This window comes from Cyprinus carpio, chromosome A19, assembly GCF_018340385.1.
Source record: "Cyprinus carpio isolate SPL01 chromosome A19, ASM1834038v1, whole genome shotgun sequence".
Lineage (NCBI taxonomy): Eukaryota > Metazoa > Chordata > Actinopteri > Cypriniformes > Cyprinidae > Cyprinus > Cyprinus carpio.
The window spans coordinates 21,065,697-21,085,292 of record NC_056590.1 but is presented as its reverse complement, the minus strand read 5'-3'; the positions used below and the strand labels follow the sequence as shown (position 1 = coordinate 21,085,292).

General features: G+C 34.8%; 1 protein-coding gene across 2 annotated transcripts in view; it reads left to right on the top strand.

Moving 5' to 3' along the window:
• LOC109111774 (calcitonin gene-related peptide type 1 receptor-like) overlaps positions 1–18,446 on the top strand; it is a 42,052-nt gene extending 23,606 nt beyond the window's left edge. For both annotated transcript variants that reach the window (XM_042776970.1, XM_042776969.1), the window contains 14 exons: positions 151–313; positions 1,144–1,251; positions 1,841–1,944; positions 2,829–2,997; positions 3,134–3,244; positions 3,583–3,695; positions 4,828–4,919; positions 8,933–9,059; positions 10,822–10,975; positions 13,138–13,198; positions 13,297–13,363; positions 13,718–13,935; positions 14,020–14,062; positions 17,068–18,446. In XM_042776970.1, coding sequence (XP_042632904.1) covers positions 151–313; positions 1,144–1,251; positions 1,841–1,944; positions 2,829–2,997; positions 3,134–3,244; positions 3,583–3,695; positions 4,828–4,919; positions 8,933–9,059; positions 10,822–10,975; positions 13,138–13,198; positions 13,297–13,363; positions 13,718–13,935; positions 14,020–14,062; positions 17,068–17,289 — 1,752 coding nt within the window. In that variant the 3' untranslated portion in view covers positions 17,290–18,446. The remainder of the gene's footprint in view (positions 1–150; positions 314–1,143; positions 1,252–1,840; positions 1,945–2,828; positions 2,998–3,133; positions 3,245–3,582; positions 3,696–4,827; positions 4,920–8,932; positions 9,060–10,821; positions 10,976–13,137; positions 13,199–13,296; positions 13,364–13,717; positions 13,936–14,019; positions 14,063–17,067) is intronic.
• Positions 18,447–19,596: the final 1,150 nt, after the last annotated feature.

Sequence of the window (19,596 nt, the reverse complement as noted above, 5' to 3'; positions counted from 1 at the left end):
CAGTAACGTCCTCTGTCTGTCATTCCCATTTAAATTTGAATCTGGGCAATACAATTAAAATTACAACTCATAAATTGAAAGGGAGCCAGTTCTTAAAAACTGGATTTAGCCCAACCCTGCTGTTGTGCTCAAGTTCATCTCTTTTTGCAGAATGTAACAAAGGCTGGAACAACAGAGACGAAAGCAGAGCCCACTGCTGATTTATCCTTTACTCCTGTCATGATGGCAATGGAGGGAGAGAGACTGATCATGACTCAGTCTCAGTACAAATGTCTGGAACTTCTGGGTCGAGATGGATCCCATAATAAAACAGGTAGTTTTATTTTCAATTCATTTTCTTCTGAATGAGAGACAATGATGCTTTTACTCTTTTCATAACCTTGTTAAGTCCCACGGCTGTTAGTGCAACATTAAATGGCTGAAAGCTATCACAAGGTGATCAAAGAAACAATAAAGGTTTATCTTGAAAGCGGATGTGTGTCAGGCTTTTTAAATGTTAAAGTACTTTCTCTTATCTCAGTTTAATGTGCGGAGATAATTCATTGGTTGATTACCCCGTGTAAACACTGTGCTTCTGTGGCACTTTCAACGTTAGTCTGTTTGAGCGGCCCACAATGCACCACTGACTCAGCAAGTGGTGTGAGCTTGGGGCGGGACTAGCTGCTTGATCTACCAATGGGAACTTTATTTTTGGTGCCATTAGGGGTGCAGAAATAATACCTTAAAAAGGGTCATATGATATATATTTTTTTCCATTAAGGTCCACTTATATAGTTGTTTTGCCTCAATTTTTTTTTTTTTTTTAATGACCATTTTCCACCCTCTCTCTGATACTTAGAAATTTTAATATGGATGTGTAGTGGCTTACAGCACTATGCTTGGAATTATTCACAACTGTTAGGTTGTTGTTGAGTCCAATGTGCCTTTAAACTACCCCATTTTTCAACAACAACCTCTTTACAAAGCCTATATCATGTAGGGACAGGATCAGACTAAAATAATCAGTGACACCCTCAAAAAGGAACTAGTTTTTAACAACTAGTATGTTTTCACTGTATAATGAACTCTTGTATCTCAAAAGATCAAGGAACATTCAATTCCTCATAAAATTACCATTTTAAGATGTCTATTAAACTTTTATAGGTTCGTTCTGCAGCAGATTCTGGGATGGCTTGCTCTGTTGGGATGAAACCCCAGCTGGAAACTTTGCTTCACAGAACTGCCCAGACTACCCCAGCTTTGACCCCTTGGGTAAGATAATCACATCTGGATTGTCAATCCAGACCAAAGCGCTCCAGACACTGTAGATCATTGAGATGCTACAGCAGACATGACATCTTTTACATGTCGTCGGTCTGCCTATTATGAAACACAAAATGATGCTCTAAAGAATGGATTCCATAGCACGAGTAGCAAGGTACTGTGATGATAAGTGAAGTCCTATAATGAAACAGACTCAGACTGTATGGAAACATTCAGATGAGCTTTTATTTAGAAGCGCAAAAACTATTTATTAGCTGACAGGCAGTGTTGTTCTAAGAGGAAAGGATCTTTGCTACAGGATAAAGTTTCATATCAAACATTTACAACATTTTTTTTTTCTGATTCTAAATGTTAGTGAAATGAAGTTGTGACCACAGCAATGCTGAGCTAAGGATATACTTTTATTGATAATATTGATATTCTTCACTGTTCGCTGATAGAGATCTCTCTGTCTGAGACTCAGCTCACTGTGTTTGTTCTAACACACAGATTGATTAATTCCAGAGGCCGAAGGGTGGAGTTAATCACTGGAACACTAAAGCTCAAGTCATTACACTAAACCTCTTTTTCTCTGTAGAAAAAGTAACCAAATACTGTGATGAATCTGGCAACTGGGTACACAGTTCATCCATCAATAAGACCTGGTCCCACTGTCTCACATTCTCAAAGGAGAAAATAAAGGTAAAATATTGCATACTAATGAGCTGATTTGTTTGGTCATAACAATAAAAAAGGGTTAAATTGCTCAAAGAAGAAATAAATACGTTTGCTTATAACTTTGAATCAGTAGGTAATGCTGTCACCAAATTGATATGATATTTTCACCGCATTGTGCCAACAAAATTGAGCATTATGTCAATATGCAGGGTTGCGTAGATATATCCACAGATCTGCCTATTACTCTTTTCCATATTGGATTTGCTTAAAAACATTTAATTTAAAAATATTAAGCAGCTGTTTTTAATAGTAAAAAATGCTTCTTGAGCACCAAATCAGTATATTAGAATGGTTTCTGAAGGATCATCTGACACTGAAGACCAGAGTAACGGCTGCTAAAGATTTAGATTTGCAATTAAAGGAATAAATTACATTTTATTGTAATAGAAAATTGATTTGATCAAATAAATGCAGACTTCCCTTACACAAAGAAAATATCCTCATATATTTCCTAAATGAAATGATTTTTTGCTTTTTTATGAATTATAAATATTTTTATTTTTTTTTTGTATATTAAAATATATTGAATAATACATAAGGAATTGCAATATATTTACTTGTATATCACAAAGTCTGCAATTTTATATTCAGTAATACACTTTATATTATATAGATGTACATGTGTAATGTACATGTGAACATTTTCTCATGCAGTATATACGCACATATATGGGAATATATATTTCTTTAAATATGATTTAATGGTCTGCCATAGACTCTCAGCAAAAAGAAAGAGAAATGACAGATACGGAAGATACCTTGGCACTATACCCCTAATTATCCAATAGGCCTATATTCAGATACTTCTTTTATGTATATTCTCAAAAACAAATGGCTTCTTTTTTCAGACGTTACCAGTTCATGGCTTTTTAGAGACAGAGACGGAGCTGGATCCTACCGCTGAGAGCCAGGTCAGCCCCGTAGTGACTCAGAAAGTGGAGGAGAGGAAGAAGATCATCAACGGTCAATATAAATGCTTTGAGAAAATGAACAGAGATCAGCCATATAACAAATCAGGTGTGAAAAAAGAGAGCCTCAGAAGAGGTTTCAGATTGAATCATCAGAAACTCATAGCTCAAAGTGCAAAGAGCAAAGAGCAAAGTGCAATTGCATGGTGGAATTGGCCCTGATTGTTTGTGTGCCTGTCTTTTAGGTCCATACTGCAACCGCACATGGGATGGATGGCTATGCTGGGACGACACACCAGCAGGAACGTACACATCACAAAACTGCCCAAATTACTTCCCTGACTTTGACTCCACTGGTAAAATTCATTCATTTGTTATTTAGGTTTAAAAAAAACACACACAATATTTTTTTTACAATTTTAGGTCTGTATCCTGAAGCAAAACCAGTTTAGAACAACTGTACTAGTCTACACCACCCCATTTCCTAAAGGATTCTCAAAGGGGTTTTGAAGGATATGTTAAAACCTGACTTGCATATAAAACACAGATTCATTTTTGAAAAGTGTACTAAAGCATTTTGAAAGTGCTGAGCCTTCTTGTTACTAGGGTTATTTTAAAAACTAAAGTATGAAGGCTTTTTATTCATTTTTTTATAAAGGCTCTTATTCTCACATCTTTATCCTTGTTTATTTAGAAAAGGTCACCAAGTATTGTGATGAGACAGGAAACTGGTTCAGGCACCCTGAGACAAACAGGACATGGTCCAACTACACCCTCTGCATTGCTCACACCAAGGACAAGCTCAAGGTAGGTCATCTTTAAATTCTGCACCTGTCTTAAATGAACATTTTATTGTGTTATGAATATCTCAGAATTAAATGGTCAGATGTTATGAAAATAAACTCCTACACATGTTAGAGTCAAGATTTGTAATATAAAGACTTTATTTTCTGGGATTTAGTCCATGTGTTTAAACATGTAGGGCTGAATTATAATTTAGCAGATTATCTGCTATTACAGAGAGTTTACTAGCAGTTGGTTTCTAAAATGTGTATATAAACATTTCACAAGAAAAAAAGGACAAATGATTAGCAGATCAACATTTCTGGACAAACATACTACAAAATCATATATATATACAGCTCAGCTGGTCGACATACTGTTCCTGAAGGGCATGTTGGATTTGAGTATTTCTTTCTGGAGGATAGTGGCTCTGAAAATTATTCATAACATAATGGTTTCAGTGCTGTACAACTGTGGCCTTACAAACTGTGAGGGATAGAGAGAGGAAGAGCAGGGAAAATGTCAGCTCAGACAAGCTCAAATAAAGTCTGTGCACTTCACTCTATCAGACCAGATGAAATTGGAGTTCATAAAAAAGGCACAACAAATTGAGATTTGCACTTTCAAATTGAGATATGCTACTTTTAAGCCTTCTTACTACTTTGAGGTTTCATCCTTGTTGCTTGAAACTTGCTGTTCAATATCACACTTCTGAAAAATATCCTTATATAATCTTTTATCATGTTAGGTTTAATACCTTGGAAAATATACTATAAAATATACAGGTTGATACTTTTTCTAATCTTGTGAGAACTGATTGTAAACAGAATATTAATGTGATAATACACTTTAAACAGACAAATGATTTTTTATATGATATAATTCTTTAACTGGTGTACATTCTGTTTTGATCTTTTATGCTAAATTTTAGAACCTTTTTTTTTAATTTTAGGACATTTCTTAATATAAAAAGTACTGAATAATGAATTGCAATAATAATTTTGAATATAAAAGGTGAATTTCAAAATTGCTATTATTATTTTTACATTAGGTTCAGTCTCTTGAACCCAAAAAAATTAAAACAGTGAAGTGAATCTCAAGAGAATATGGCAAAAAGTCTTGGAGATTAACCTTTACATTATTTTTCTCATTTCAGATGGCGTATATTTTGTATTACATGGCGATTGTGGGCCATGCTCTTTCTATAGTGTCCCTTCTCATTTCGCTGGCCATTTTCTTTTATTTCAGGTGAGTTTACAGTTACATCTTCCCTTGACTGTCTCCACCCATACGATTTGAAGAAGCCTTGAAATATCTGCTGCATAGTCGCCGTTACTTCAGACCGATCAATAAGCCTCTTGATGATAGGTTGCTCAAGTTGTTTACTTGTTTTTGGCAGGGCTGTGTGTTGTCTACTCTCAAACAGTTTGTCATTTGTCAGAGCTGTTGGCGATGATGGTGTAGAGGCACTGTAGATTGCTGCAGTGGCGTCTGAGATTTATTTAATTGACGGAGTTGTCGTTTAAGCTTTTCAAAGAGAGATTTACCAAGAGGTTCTTGGTTACCCCATTTATCACAGTGGCCAATTCAAACCAAATAGAAAAGATGGATCGGCATAACCCATCAGCATGGCCACACGGAAATGCAGTCTGAACCCTGAAGTTAAATGTGTTAACCCCTGATTATATACAACTGCGGATCAGGTGATTTCTTCCACAAAGTCAGGAAAACTTTTCTCTGTGCTTATTGACTGAATTACCATATACAGTGCCTCGCAAATGCATCAAAATCTAAACCAACCCTCTTATTTGACTGAACTGCAAATCATACATTGAAATGTAATTCATGTTTGTGTACACACTGAAACCCAAATGGAACTATTCAATGTCAAAATTGTTTTGGTGGAAAAAAAAACTAATAAAAAACAATATTTCTTTGGAAGCCTATAATTTTATACAGATGAAAAACTTTTTAATAACAATTTATCCATGATTGCCCTAGCTGTAAATCATTAAAATAATTCCCACATTTTATGCATAATCTTCATGACTGAACAAGTAAAATTCCTTTTATGAATCTAAAAAGCATTTACTTCTTAGATTCTTAGTGACTAAAGAAGACGTTACAGATTTAGTAAACAAAGGCATAAATTAGAAAAAGTGTACAAAAAATATCCAAGCGTTTTGATGTCTCAGTCTGCATTACTGGTTTAACTATCTAGATGTGGAAGTTACACCAGACCACCCAAAACCTGTCTAGAAAAGGTGGTCCCTAAAAACATAATGCATAAACAAGAAAAGCTTTTCCTCAAAAGAACTCAGACATCCTGATAAAATGAAAAGAAAAAATGTATGGGGCAAAAAGCATGGAAATTCTACTGGGGAACCTGTTTTAATTGTCTGAAAGTTTATCTTTCAATAGGAGAATGAACTTCAGTTTCTTTACAAACAAGTTTTAATGGTTGGGTTGGACTGGATTGTGAAAGCAAAGCAGCTAACAATTGTCCAGCATAAATGGGAATGCTTTCTATACTGTTTAAAAACATACATCTCATAAAGTTGGTTGAAAGAATGCCGAGTTAGAATCTAAATAGAGCATAATGACTTTAAAAAAGATAAAATATTAAGATAGATTTTTATTTTTTTTTTTTTTTTTTCCTTTTATACTTTTATTTTTGTTTTTTCTATTTGTTTTTTTTTCCTTACTATTTAAAGGTACAGTAGTGTAGATGAAAATGCTCATTTTCCATTCACATAAGTATATATATATATATTTGTCAGTCATGAATTGAATATTATTGATTTGGTGCTTGAAATAAAAACCTCACAGAACATTACATTTCATTGTATGTAATCCACTTCAAGGACTGTGCATGTTTTTATGAGCGTTTAAATGATTTAAAGATGCTTCTGTCATTAACATTAACAGATGAACTTTTAATAGGACCCAACAGTTTGAATTACATACAGGCTGAAAGAGAAAGGTCCTTTAACTCTGGCATTGCAAAAATGATAGTTTCTCATCATTGTATTTTATTGAGTGTAAATCCTTGGTGTCCATTTGTCTGGCAGAGCTGCACTAAGCACTGAGCTAAATGACAAGTATTATTTGTCAGGTTTTGTGTGTCATTTCATGCTGACTTGGTTTCCGTATGTCTGTATCCCCTAGGGTAAACTTAATTTCAAGGGTAATTAAATGTAGGAGCCAAAGAGTCTTATAAACTGTACATTAGATGGCACATAAACTTTGGGTTATATGTCACATAGTATGACAGTTGTTTCCAGCAAGTAAACTTACAATCTCACAGTTTTTTTTTTTTTTTTCAGGACACTAAGTTATAATTGAAAGGTTGTGAGATTATTATCTGGAGTATTTAAAGCAAATTTCTTTTAAGACCTTATTTCAACATTAGAGCACTGTAAATACATGTTGTGTTGTTTTGGTTTTTCAGAAAAACATAGTCACAGAACACTAATTTAATTTAATATTTTGATGTTAGCAATTTAACATGCTGAGCAATATTGATTATGGCAATGTTTCATGTCTCTGAAAATGTAAAAAAAAAAAAAATGTAAAAGGAAAAAAAGAGCAAGCACTATTTAAACATTTTGATGCATGTTTTAGTTTTTTTACCTAATGGCTCTGATACATTTTTTGAAGGATTAGTGAGACACTTCGCAGAAAAAAATATTTTTATTGTGTCATTTCCAGTGCATCACATGCTGTTTAGCTGCTTTAGTACAATATCTGGAAGTGTAACATAGCAACACTTGTTTTTACGTGTGATGGTGATATTTACAGTCCGATCTTCTTAGATGTGAAATGTTGTCTTACTGGGTCCAAATGTGGTGCTAGGAGAGGTACGTGTTAGCATACAGCTGCACAAAGCTTTAATTTATGCCCCCCGAATAATGCCAGAAATTTTTTGGTGAGGAATGTGGGAAATAGCTTTGGAAAATGAGTTCAGCTTTCATTCTCATCCCTCTAGTGCTCCAGGAGCAGCTTTGCACACACATTTAGTTTAAATTGAATGAAATCATGTGAGTAGCATGACTTTCTTAATTGGGTGATTGTGATGCCATGTAGGATATTTTATCATTTTCTTTTGACAGCAAAGTATAGACAAACTTGCTGTCCAACAAACGCTGTGTTTGCTGACAGAGATAGCCGATGCAGATGTGAGCTTGTTTTACATCCCAAATTTGCCTTATTTAACAACTCCTGACCAACAAAAAAACAGCATTTATTAGAAAGAAATTGCTTTTTTTTTTGACTGAACTTTTGTTACAAACAAAATTCATCTTTATATGTTGTAAATGCTTCTCCATTTTGATGACTTTTCCTTAATCTTATAGAGCTTCATAAATTCAGCTTTAATATAATCCCTTGCAAACACATTGAGTTTTTATTTTCAACCACTAAGCAATGCATAATAAAAACAGGCAAGCATCTGACAATCACGTTATTTGCAATGAAGCCAGGATACTCAGGCCTCAGGTGACGCATATTTTTTATTCTGTAATAAATGGGTCATATCATGATGAATCAAGTATCCCCTGATCTTTTGACATAAAAGACTTCATTGTACTATGAAAACATTCTGTATCATTTAGAACTCAGAAGTCCAAAAAGATCCATTTACTGAAACTGGGCTAAAATGGGTTTCATTTGAAATCCTTGGATTCCTGATAGTAGCATATGACCACCCACTTTTGCACAGCAGTGATGCCTGCCAATTCATAATGAGGTCATGAGGAGGAAATTGTACAGATTATTCCTAAACACCAGAAATAAAAAGTACAGAAAGTCAAACATTGTGCTGTTTCTTGCTGTGTAGCATCTGCCGTTCTGCATGTCTGACAGAATGATACCGTTGTTAGAAACAAGCAGCTGAAGTTAATTTTATTGATCTTCCTAGTCATGTCAGAATAATTGTAACTGTTTGCACTACATGTTTGCCTAGTTTAATGAATCAGTCATAAACTAATTCAGGCTTTGAAAAGAGGCCTTTAAGGATGGAAGAACAAACAAAATCTATATTAAACCTGGCAAATCTTGAAAATGCTGAAAAGTTCAGTGCTTAAGGCTTGTGAAAAATTTAATCTGTCAGAAGCAGACTGATTTATGATTGATTATGTATCTAAATTATCCAAAAAATGGTTTGTTTCCATCCTGAAATGACCTGCCAAACTGAATTATTCTTTGAAAACTGCTTCTGTCATGAATGATCAGTGATTAATGTTTCTTTATCTATCTTTCAGGAGTCTAAGCTGTCAGAGGATCACTCTACACAAGAACCTATTCTGCTCGTATGTGCTCAACTCAGCTTTCACCATCGTCAACCTCATAACTGTGGTCAACAACCCCAAAGTGGTGCAGAGGAATCCGGTGTGTGCCCTCACCTCCACAATACTCACATCATCATTGTTACTGCCAGTACTGCTTGTTGTTTATGAAAAGTGAGGGAAAAGAGGCTGATCCAAATATTAGAGAAGAGGCGTGAACAACCTGAGTTTTTGTACTGCATCAGATCAAATCAAATATGTTTTTCCTTGTTACAATTTCTTTTAGACCTTCAAAGTACAAAGCACATATTTCACTGTTTAAAGGCTGTTTAATTTGTTTTAGACCTTCAAAGTACAAAGCACATTTTGGTTTTGAAATAAGAAATTAATACTTTTTATATTTAGCAAGGATACATTAACTTGAGCATTTCACACAATTATGTATTATGCATGTCAAAAGTGACAGTAAAGACATTTCTTACAAAAGTTTTCTATTTGTAATAAATGGTGTTCTTTTGAACTTTCTATTCATCAAAAAAATTCTGAAGAAATATATAATTTCTGCACACCTGTTTTCTGCATGAATGTTTCTCGAAATGTTCAAGAAATGTTTCTTGAGCATCATATCAGCATATTAGAATGATTTCTGAAGGATATTGTTACTGTGAAGATTGGGGTTTTGATGATGAAATTTTTGATTTTTTATTACAGTGATTCATTTTATATATATATATATATATATATATATATATATATATATATATATATATATATATATATATATATATAGTAAACAGTTATTTTAAATTACAGTAAGATTTAATAATTTTACTGTTTTACTGTATTTTTGATCAAATGAATGCAGCCATGCTGAGCGTAAAACATTGCAAAGCCTTACTGAAAGCTAAAAAGTGAGACAGCCTAAAATGAGTTTTTGTATCCTGCTGTCTGTGGTTTGAGATCGCCTGTCATTATGTGTGGAGGATTGGATGAATAGATTCAAAAGTTCTAAAAGGAGTACACCAGAGTTGTAGTTTTGGGGTTGCAGAAAGACGATAATCATTGTTCTTACTTGCTTGAGAATATTGGGTTATATATCTAAGATATGCATTATCACATCCACTGGGCTCCTTTGTTTAAAAACCAAATGCTGTCCTGTAGAGTTAAGTTCCAGCTTGCCTCAACACACCTGCTGGTAAGTGTCTAGTATGCCTATAAGAGCTTGATTAGCTGGTTCAGGTGTGTTTAATTAGGGCACCGGGGGACACTGTCCCCCCAGGACCGAGTTTGGGCACCCCTGGCCTATACCATGCTAATAATATCACATGTGGACCCTTTTCACATTTCCGGGGTTCTCAGAAGTGGAAGTTGTCATATTTGGTTAAACTTCTATAACTACAACAAACATAGCACAGTGAAATTAACTATTTTTATGTAATTTAATGCCATGGTTGGAAAGGTAAGAGTATAATGTTTGTGGTGTTAATAAAGGATATAAATGTAAAATTAAAAAATGTATATATATATATATATATATATATATATATATATATATATATTTTTTTTTTTATTTTTATTTTTTTTTTTTTTATTTTTTTTTTTCGCATCATCACACAGTCTGTAGTTCATGAAATTTATATAATTCAAAGTATAATGTTAGAGATGTACATAAATTTTATATATCTTAACTGGAGTGGATAGTTTGAAACCAGCATATATCAGCTTGGACCATGGTAATTCACACTGGCATAAGTTGGTCTTTTCAGCAGGGCTGTCCTGTCAGATTTAGTTTTTACCTAAATTGCTTGTTTCAGTGAAATTAAAGCACCTGTCTACTTCGTTCTCTCTTTTTTCCCCCTCTGCAGATTGGCTGCAAGGTGCTTCACTTCTTCCACATGTACATGCTGGGCTGTAACTATTTCTGGATGCTCTGTGAGGGGATTTACCTGCACACTCTGATTGTGGTGGCCGTATTTGCCGAGGAGCAGCATCTGCACTGGTATTATCTTCTGGGCTGGGGTGAGTCTCCGCCAGCTCTGCCCCCCGTCCATCTGAATGCAGCTTCCAGTTTTGCTTTCCCATCTGTCAGCAAACTCTAAATTCTAAATATGAACGCCCTCCCTATTTGCTCAGCATGGAGTGTATCGTGACCTGTTTTCATAGGCAGCTGTTTCATCAGTCTTTACCTCTATAATTTATTGTATACATATCCTCCTGGTCATGTTCTCCTGCTCCATAAACAGAAAATGCTGTTGCCGACACAAACGCTTGTTTAGAGACCGACAAATCAGCTAATCCACAGTTAGGACACAATGTGCTGGACATTTGTGGATGTTTGGGGTTCATGGTCTATTCCTCATTCTGTTGTTATTGAAGATCAGGCCCTAACCAGAATTAGAATCAGAAAGAGATTTATTTGCCAAGTGTGCAAACACTCAAGGAATTTGTTGTTTTTTTAGGAGCTCTTTGTACAAACATACATAAATATATGACATTTAAATAAGACTAAAGAAAATAAATAAATAAATAAATAATAATAATGTGGTATAAATTTGTAATAGAAGTTATGTGGTATACATCTGTAAGAGTTTATTTTATTTAAGGTTTTTGCATTATTTAAAATTTGTATATGTATTTACATAATACTTGAGAGAGAGAGGCAATAATTAGTTATTAAGAAATTAATTACAGAAGACAGGTGGTGATTTCTGTGTTAGCTGTTTAATCTGGAGATGGCATGGGGAAAAAGTTTTTATGCCTAGATATTCTAGTGCACAGAGATCTGTAACGTCTGCCTGAGGGGAGAAGTGTAAACAAGTTGTGTCCGGGGTGAAGGGGCTCTGTGATGATGTTACCTGCCCATTTCTTCACTCTGGAGTTGTACTGTCCTGAAGATTGGGCAGGTGCACACCAATTATCCTTTCATCTATTCTAACAGTCCGTTGCAGTCTTCTTATATCTGATTTTCTGGCTGACCCAAACAAGACAGTTATAAAAGTGCACAGAACCAACTCAATAACAGCTGAGTAAAACTGTGTCATCTGCGCCTGTGGCAGGTTGTACTTCCTTTGTCAGCTGAAAAAGTTCAACCTCTGCTGGGCCTTTTTCACAATGGAGTCAATGTGATTGTCCCACTTCAGATCCTCCAGGTCTTCTCTTAAAGTTCACTATCATCTCCACAGTTTTGAGCTTGTTCAGCTGCAGGTTGTTGTGACTGCACCAGACAGCCAGCTGCTCAACCTCTTGTCTGTAAGCAGACTCGTCACCGTCCTGGATGAGACCGATGACTGTGGTGTCGTCTGTAAACATAAGGAGCTTGACAGAGGGGTCAGTAGAGGTGCAGTCATTTGTGTAGAGGGAGAAGAGCAGTGGGGAGAGCACACATCCCTGAGGAGCTCCAGTGCTGATGGTGCGGGTGTTGGATTTTGCTTTCCTTATATTGAAGATCGGGCCCTAACTGTCTTGTTTTGTTTATTTGGTATGTTTGCAATGACATGGGTTAGGAGCTAGCCTTATAAATGGACAAGAAAATACCTGAATTGTGGGGGATTAATAAAGATTGTGTGATAACCTTGTGTTGGATCTGTCATCCATTCACAAAGTGAGAGAATCCCTTGACCGTCTGCATGAAAATCTGCTGAAATGCCCTGTGGCTTTTCACGCTGCTTTGAGGTTATTAAAAATTCCCAATATTCCGAAGAAATATTTCACCTAAAAATTAAAAATGCCATTATTTACTCACTCCCTTGTTGTTCTACCCCATATGACTTACATTTGCCCATGAAAAATGTTTTGAGAATGTCCAAGCCACTGGAAGTGAATGAGGGGGGAAAAAAACAAGATGTTTTATAAAAGTAGTTAATATCATCTATGCATTATTTTTCAAGTCATCTGAAGTTATTCAATAACTTTGGGTGAGAAACAGACCAAAATATAAGTCATTATTCACTGATAATCATCCCCTCCAGTGCCCAATTCCTCATGCATCAAAGACTATTTTATTTAGCCTATAGAAAATAAGCTTGTACCGTGCTATGATTTTTAAATAATTCAATAAATCAAGTTTGCATTTTGTGTGGTCATGGCTCTTCATCTAATAAAAGTTACAGCATTATCATTCATTTTACATTAGAGATATAATATTTTGTGTTTGACTAATGTCTCAATTCTCCTTTCAACAGGATTCCCCTTGGTGCCTGCCTCCATCCATGCTGTGGCGAGAAAGAAATACTTTGATGACAAGTGAGTAATGTTCACTGCTTTTCAGCAGTAAATACAGAAGACAGGCCACGTTTAGTGGACAGTGGGTCTAATATGGGATTTATTATATTTTCCACTAGCTGCTGGATGAGTGTGGATACACATCTGCTCTACGTGGTTCACGGCCCCATCATGGCAGCTTTATTAGTGAGTCAGCGCCTTTTATATTATTGAATGTATTTATCTATTACATTGAGTTTTCTGAATAATCCATTTTTATCACAAAAAAAAACTTGAGTATGCTTAATGTTGAGGAAAACTTTTAATGCAATGTCATGTTCTTTGTGACAAAATAACAAATATTGCATTTAACATCTCATTAAAGCGCTTTTCTGTTAAAATTGGATTATCGAGTCAATGGCTTTGTTCATTCACAGTTAATAAAGCTTAATTGTGGCAATGCTGTGTGAAATTAAAATCTAAATAGAGCATGTTAGTTAAGGACTATTTGGAGAACATCACAGTTCATTTTTAAGGTTTTTTTTTTTTTTTATGTTGTAGGTCAATTTATTCTTTCTGCTGAACATAGTACGGGTCTTGGTGACCAAACTGAGAGATACGCATCGAGCTGAATCTAACATGTATATGAAGGCGGTGAGGGCCACCCTCATTCTGGTGCCCTTATTGGGCATTCAGTTTGTCATCTTTCCTTGGCGGCCAGAGAACCGCTTGGCAGGAGAGATATACGATTACATCATGCACATATTAATGAATTACCAGGTAACTCAGACTGAATGTTAACTCTTTTTACTTGTCGAAGACATCTTAAAATGATTGATAACGCTTTACATTTTCTATTTTGCGGGATTGCTAGTGGCAACCATATTCTGCTTTTTCAATGGAGAGGTAAGCAGACTGAGCAATATACTTATAATACATAACGGCATGTTTCACTCAAATTGTGACATTATTTACTATGGAAGCTTGTTTCTGTCAAGGAATAAAAAAATAAAACAGGGTAACTGCAACTTTTTATCTCACAATTCTGATTTTTTATATGTATTTTTTCTTTATATCAGAATCTTCTCAGATTTGTGTGTTTATATTTATATCTGTGAGCTTATATCTCGCAGTTACTTTTTTTTACTTATTTATTTTCATTTTATCCCTAGCAGAAACATGCTACTTACCCTTATGTCATTCAGTTTAAAGTTTAAAAAAAATATATTATTAGTATTTTCCATGCCTCATCATAAAACTATAGAGTTTTCAACCCTTTTTTGATAAAAAACTATCAAATGCCTTCAGATGACTTGGAATACAGCATTCAGATTTGATGTGACATGAGGGTGACTAAATAATGACACAATTACTTGCTACATCATATTAATGTCAAAATAATGCCTGTCATCCTTATAAAAGGGGCTACATTTAAGCGAAATCACCCCCTGCGTGAAGGACGTGACCCTTAGGATAGCTTGACGTTTTGTCAAAACAGCAAAGCGCTAGTGACTGGTGTTCAGGAAGTCAGTCAGGCGTTCTGCCAGTTTCTGGTTGAATACCTGGCCATGTTGTGCAACTGACACATTGATTCAGACATGGTTGATGTCACGTTCCTCTATGATCTGTCAGGAAGGACACATGATATGACTGGTGACTTTTAAGGACAGTTTGATAACAACTGTAGGGAGTTACAGTGCTCGTGTCTAAACTAATAATATATATATATATATATATATATATATATATATATATATATTATATATATATATATATATATATATATATATATATATATATATATATAAACTGTATATAAATCACATAAAATGCAGGTAATATTTCTGTAATAGCACTAATAAACTTAATGTGTTTTAAATAAACAATAACCAGGTTTGTATATTCATCATCAAAAAAAAAAAAAAAAAAAAACAAACAGATGCAAATAGTTAATAATAAATTATACATCTTACCGGTTTCATTTATGTATCACTTACAAATATGCATCACATTGAATGTATTAGTTATATATGTTAATATATGTTAAAACTGTAATCCAAGTGGATGAAAATTTGATTTGCAATTCAAAATTCAAAATTTAGGCCTTACATTTTTTGAGTGACCTGATTTCGACTTTATCTCTGGCATTATACTGACGCTTATATACTTTTCTCAAGGGTTGGTCATAGTCGCAAAAGATGGAGACGTTTCTCACATTGTGTATTTTCACATTCACCAAACATCTATTTGTTTCTCTCGAAGCGAGGGGCTGCATGAAAAGACTATTAAGTTTCAGTACATACCAACAAGCCCGTCAAAGTACATTTACCAGACTTGAGGAAGACAGACTTAGAGCACTTATGCATGACAAAACCAAAACAATGAAGAGACAGTTTCATTAGAATACTCAGCATGAGGTTCTGGCACGAACTTGAATGGAATGAATTAGCGCCTTTCATCCGCCTATGTGTAAGTCATGTTTTAAACATGCTGAATTATTTCTGGGCCTGGAAAATGGGTCAATTATTAGCCTATGCATGAGCAGCCAGCTCGCATCAGCATCAGCGTGTCTACAAAATATTTGGATGTGTCCTAAACACAGATCCCGTTTCAGGACAAATAAAGGGGCACTGACACAGAATAACATTTTCTTTGTGGTTGTGTTTGTTTACCTCGGTGGAATAGTTTGTTCTAGTCTAATGTCCTTCCACTGTGCCCCAGTCTCCTCTAGATTTGTGCCTGATCCAATATCCCTCTTTGTTCTGTGTTAAAAATACACAGAGTGGTAATTGGCACATCAAATTCGGTTAAGATAATAATAGAGTAATATAATTCCCACATTCTCTAAATCCATTAACTATACTGCCCACAGAGGCTAAAACCAAAAACATTATTTACACTTAATTGTTACTCAATTAAAAGTCAAAATACATTTAAGTGCAAGTAACTTTTCTCCTTAAAGTAACTGATGCACAAACTGATGTCGAATCACACTTTTATCAGTGTCCTGAGTTCTAGGACACCAGATGTTACCAAATAAAAACAGATGTTAAACTAAAACCTGCTACTGTACCTGAATTTGTTAAACGTTAAATTCAATAGCAGCTGATTTTATAATGATTTAAAAATATAATATATAGTTGTATATTGAATATAGCAAACGTTCACAGACTGTTTAAATCAAGTTGGCCCCCAAGAAAGGTTATAATAAAACTGTAAAGACTTAAATAATGTTTTGACTGATGAGACGTCTCAGCGCAAGGAAAAATGACTATAGCTGCGTTCAGTTACATTACACATTCAAACTCATTCCACTGGCAGATTCACTAGGACAGCCAAAATCATATTACCATTGAAAGATTTTTCATTTTCTTTTTTTAAATACTTTAATTCAGCAAGGACACAATAAATGGATCAAAAGTGACAGTATAGAAAACATATTACAAAAAGTTTTTATTTCAAATAAATGCTCTTTTGAACTTTCTATTCATTAAAGAAAGATCTATTATAGTTTATATATTATTACATTATTACATGCATTACACTGATAATAATAATAAACGATTCTTGAGCATTAAATCAGCATATTAGAATGATTTCTGAAGGATCATTTGAAACTGAAATAACTGCTAAAAATTCATCTTAAAATGCCATCGCAAGAATAAATGACAATTTACAATATATTAAAAGTAACAATCTTTAACAATATTCCTGTTTTAATCTATTTTTATCAAATAAATGCAGCGTTGCCTTGGTGAGCATAAGATAATTCTCAAAAATATTTTACCTCTATCATTATACAACCTCAAGCTCAAGATGTTATTATGAGCAGTGAACAATTTACTCTGAAGATTTTAAATAAGTTATGAGTTAAGTTCTATTTTAACAGATTGTTACATGCTTGACTGCAGGTCCAGGGAACTCTGAAAAGGCAGTGGATGCAATATAAAACCCAGTGGGGTCAGCGACGACGCGAGCACTGCTCCACGAGATCCACCTCCTACACCGCCACCTCCATCACTGAGGTGCCCGCCTTCATGTACCATCATGACTGCAACAGTGAACACTTGAATGGTAAACAAACAGAAGACTCCGAGCTAGTGGCCCTCAAGACGGGCGAGACATACGCATGAACATTTGGAGAAAAAAAGATAATACTGGGAAAGAAGTGATTCAATCAAACTGGAGACTACGGTGAAGCAACATTGACTGAGCATTTGCAAACTCCCCATCTCAGACAGCACTTAAGCGTTGACACCAGAACGTTCAAAGCCTGTGTGTTGGCAAAGCTGTTTCTGTTGAAATATTACTCAAGGCTTTGTTTATATTCTCTACAGCTCTGCTTCTGGGAGTTGAAACACAAAGGAAACGAAAAAAAATACAGACATGGGATGCGTTTTTTTTTTTTTTTAAATGTCATTCTAAAGCTGCTAGTGTCAGGCTCCTCTCACATCCTTTTTGGGCTTGTGGCCACAAATAAAAAAAGTTACTTTGCAAAAAACCAAAAGATGTGTTGATTTGTGGGTCGCTGAGTGTTTCTCTAAAGCCACTGGGAAACGTATCCTCCAGAGGACAGGCTACACTCATCCATCTCTGAACAAAGGAAAGTTCTTCTGTGCCTGAATCCTGTTCCTGAAGAAGGTTACAAAGATCTGTCTGACAGTCATTTCGCATTTGAAAATAGCTTTTAATCAGTCTTGCGAGACTCCTGACTGCTTTATTGTTTTTGCAGCTGTACTTCTCTGCCTCTTCTTTGTTGTGAAAGGGGGTGTGGAGGAAAAAAGATGAACAACCTGGACAATTTTAGGACTGCTTAAAAGCAAATTCATAAACCTGTGCATATATATGCACAAAAATGTATTCTCTAAACAAAAACAACAACAAAACTATATATTTAATAAGCTCACGTGTTTCAGAGTTCAGATTGCATTTATTAAGTCTTATTTCAAGGGATCTTTTCAGTGTTCTGGAGTGCTACTTTGCCAGTAAGTGCATTTCCTCTTGGCAACCAAAATCCACCTCTCACGAATGCACCAAATTCACTCCACGTTTTCAACTAGTGATCAATAATCCACTTTTCTTCACTTGCCTCTATTTGACCACAAATTACTTCTGGGACTGATTTAGGCTGAAAATAAGAAACAACAATTTAGAACTTTAGATCTACTGATCAAAATAAATTGTGCTCTAAATAAAAATCTTAAGCTCTATTTAGATATATATTTATATATAGGTTTTCATTGTTTTATATATATATATATACATAAATACACACGCGCGCGCACACACACACACACACACACACACACACACACACACACACACACACACACACACACACACACACACACACACACACACACACACACACACACACACACACACACACACACACACACACACACACCAACTATGTGGGGTCAGAAGGATTTAAACTTTTTTAAAGAAATTCTATTATTCTATTAATCAAATTCTATAATAATTTGATTATAATTTGATTATAACTAATAGATTAATATTCTATTAATCAAAGAATCCATAAAAAAAATGTGAACTCCTCACATGTTTCCTAAGAATATGAAACATGCGACACTGAAGACTGGAGCAATGCCTGCTTAAATATCAGCTTTGCCATCACAAGAATAAAGGACATTTCAAAACATATTAAATTTGAATTATTTGAAAATGTAATAATGTTTGTCGATATTAAAAATTTGCAAAAATACTGTATTTATGATCAAATAAATGCAGCCTTGGTGAGCATAAGAGACTTCTCAGAAATATTTTAAAACAATCTCACTGACCGCAAAATTTTTAACTGCGAGTGATACATACATACATACAGACAAACATACATATACATATGCTGCAGGTTTGCAAACATTTTTTAAATCAAAGCAATCCATCTTGCTCTGCCTGAAGAAATAATGTCCTCAGAAATACTTTGGTGTATTTCCACCAAACTAAATGCAGAACAGCACTTCCACATACAGTATACTTAAGCGTGTGTAGACTGGACAACTGTGGGGATAACAAGACCCTCTTGGCTCAAATCAGTCATGTCTGGGGTGCATGTGATGACAGCTGTCACAGACTTTGCATTGCCTGTCATAAGAATGCAGTAGCAACTTACACAGATATCAAATGCACATGTGCAACTAAAATGAAAATGTTCTTTATAAATGCATCAGTTACTGCTAAATAAGAATGAAATACCTTGTTGTTTAAATCTCACATGCAAAAATCAATTTGAGGATTTACAGTATAGGAATGCTCATGTTTCCTAACAATGTGAATTTATGTATTCAATACAACACCACTCTGGACACAATCTTGTCTTTTTTTTCTGTAAGAAATGTTTATTTTCTGTTACTTTTGATTATAACACTGTACTTTTATTTAAAAGAGATGCTTAGCTGTACATAGTGTGTTGTGTTTCA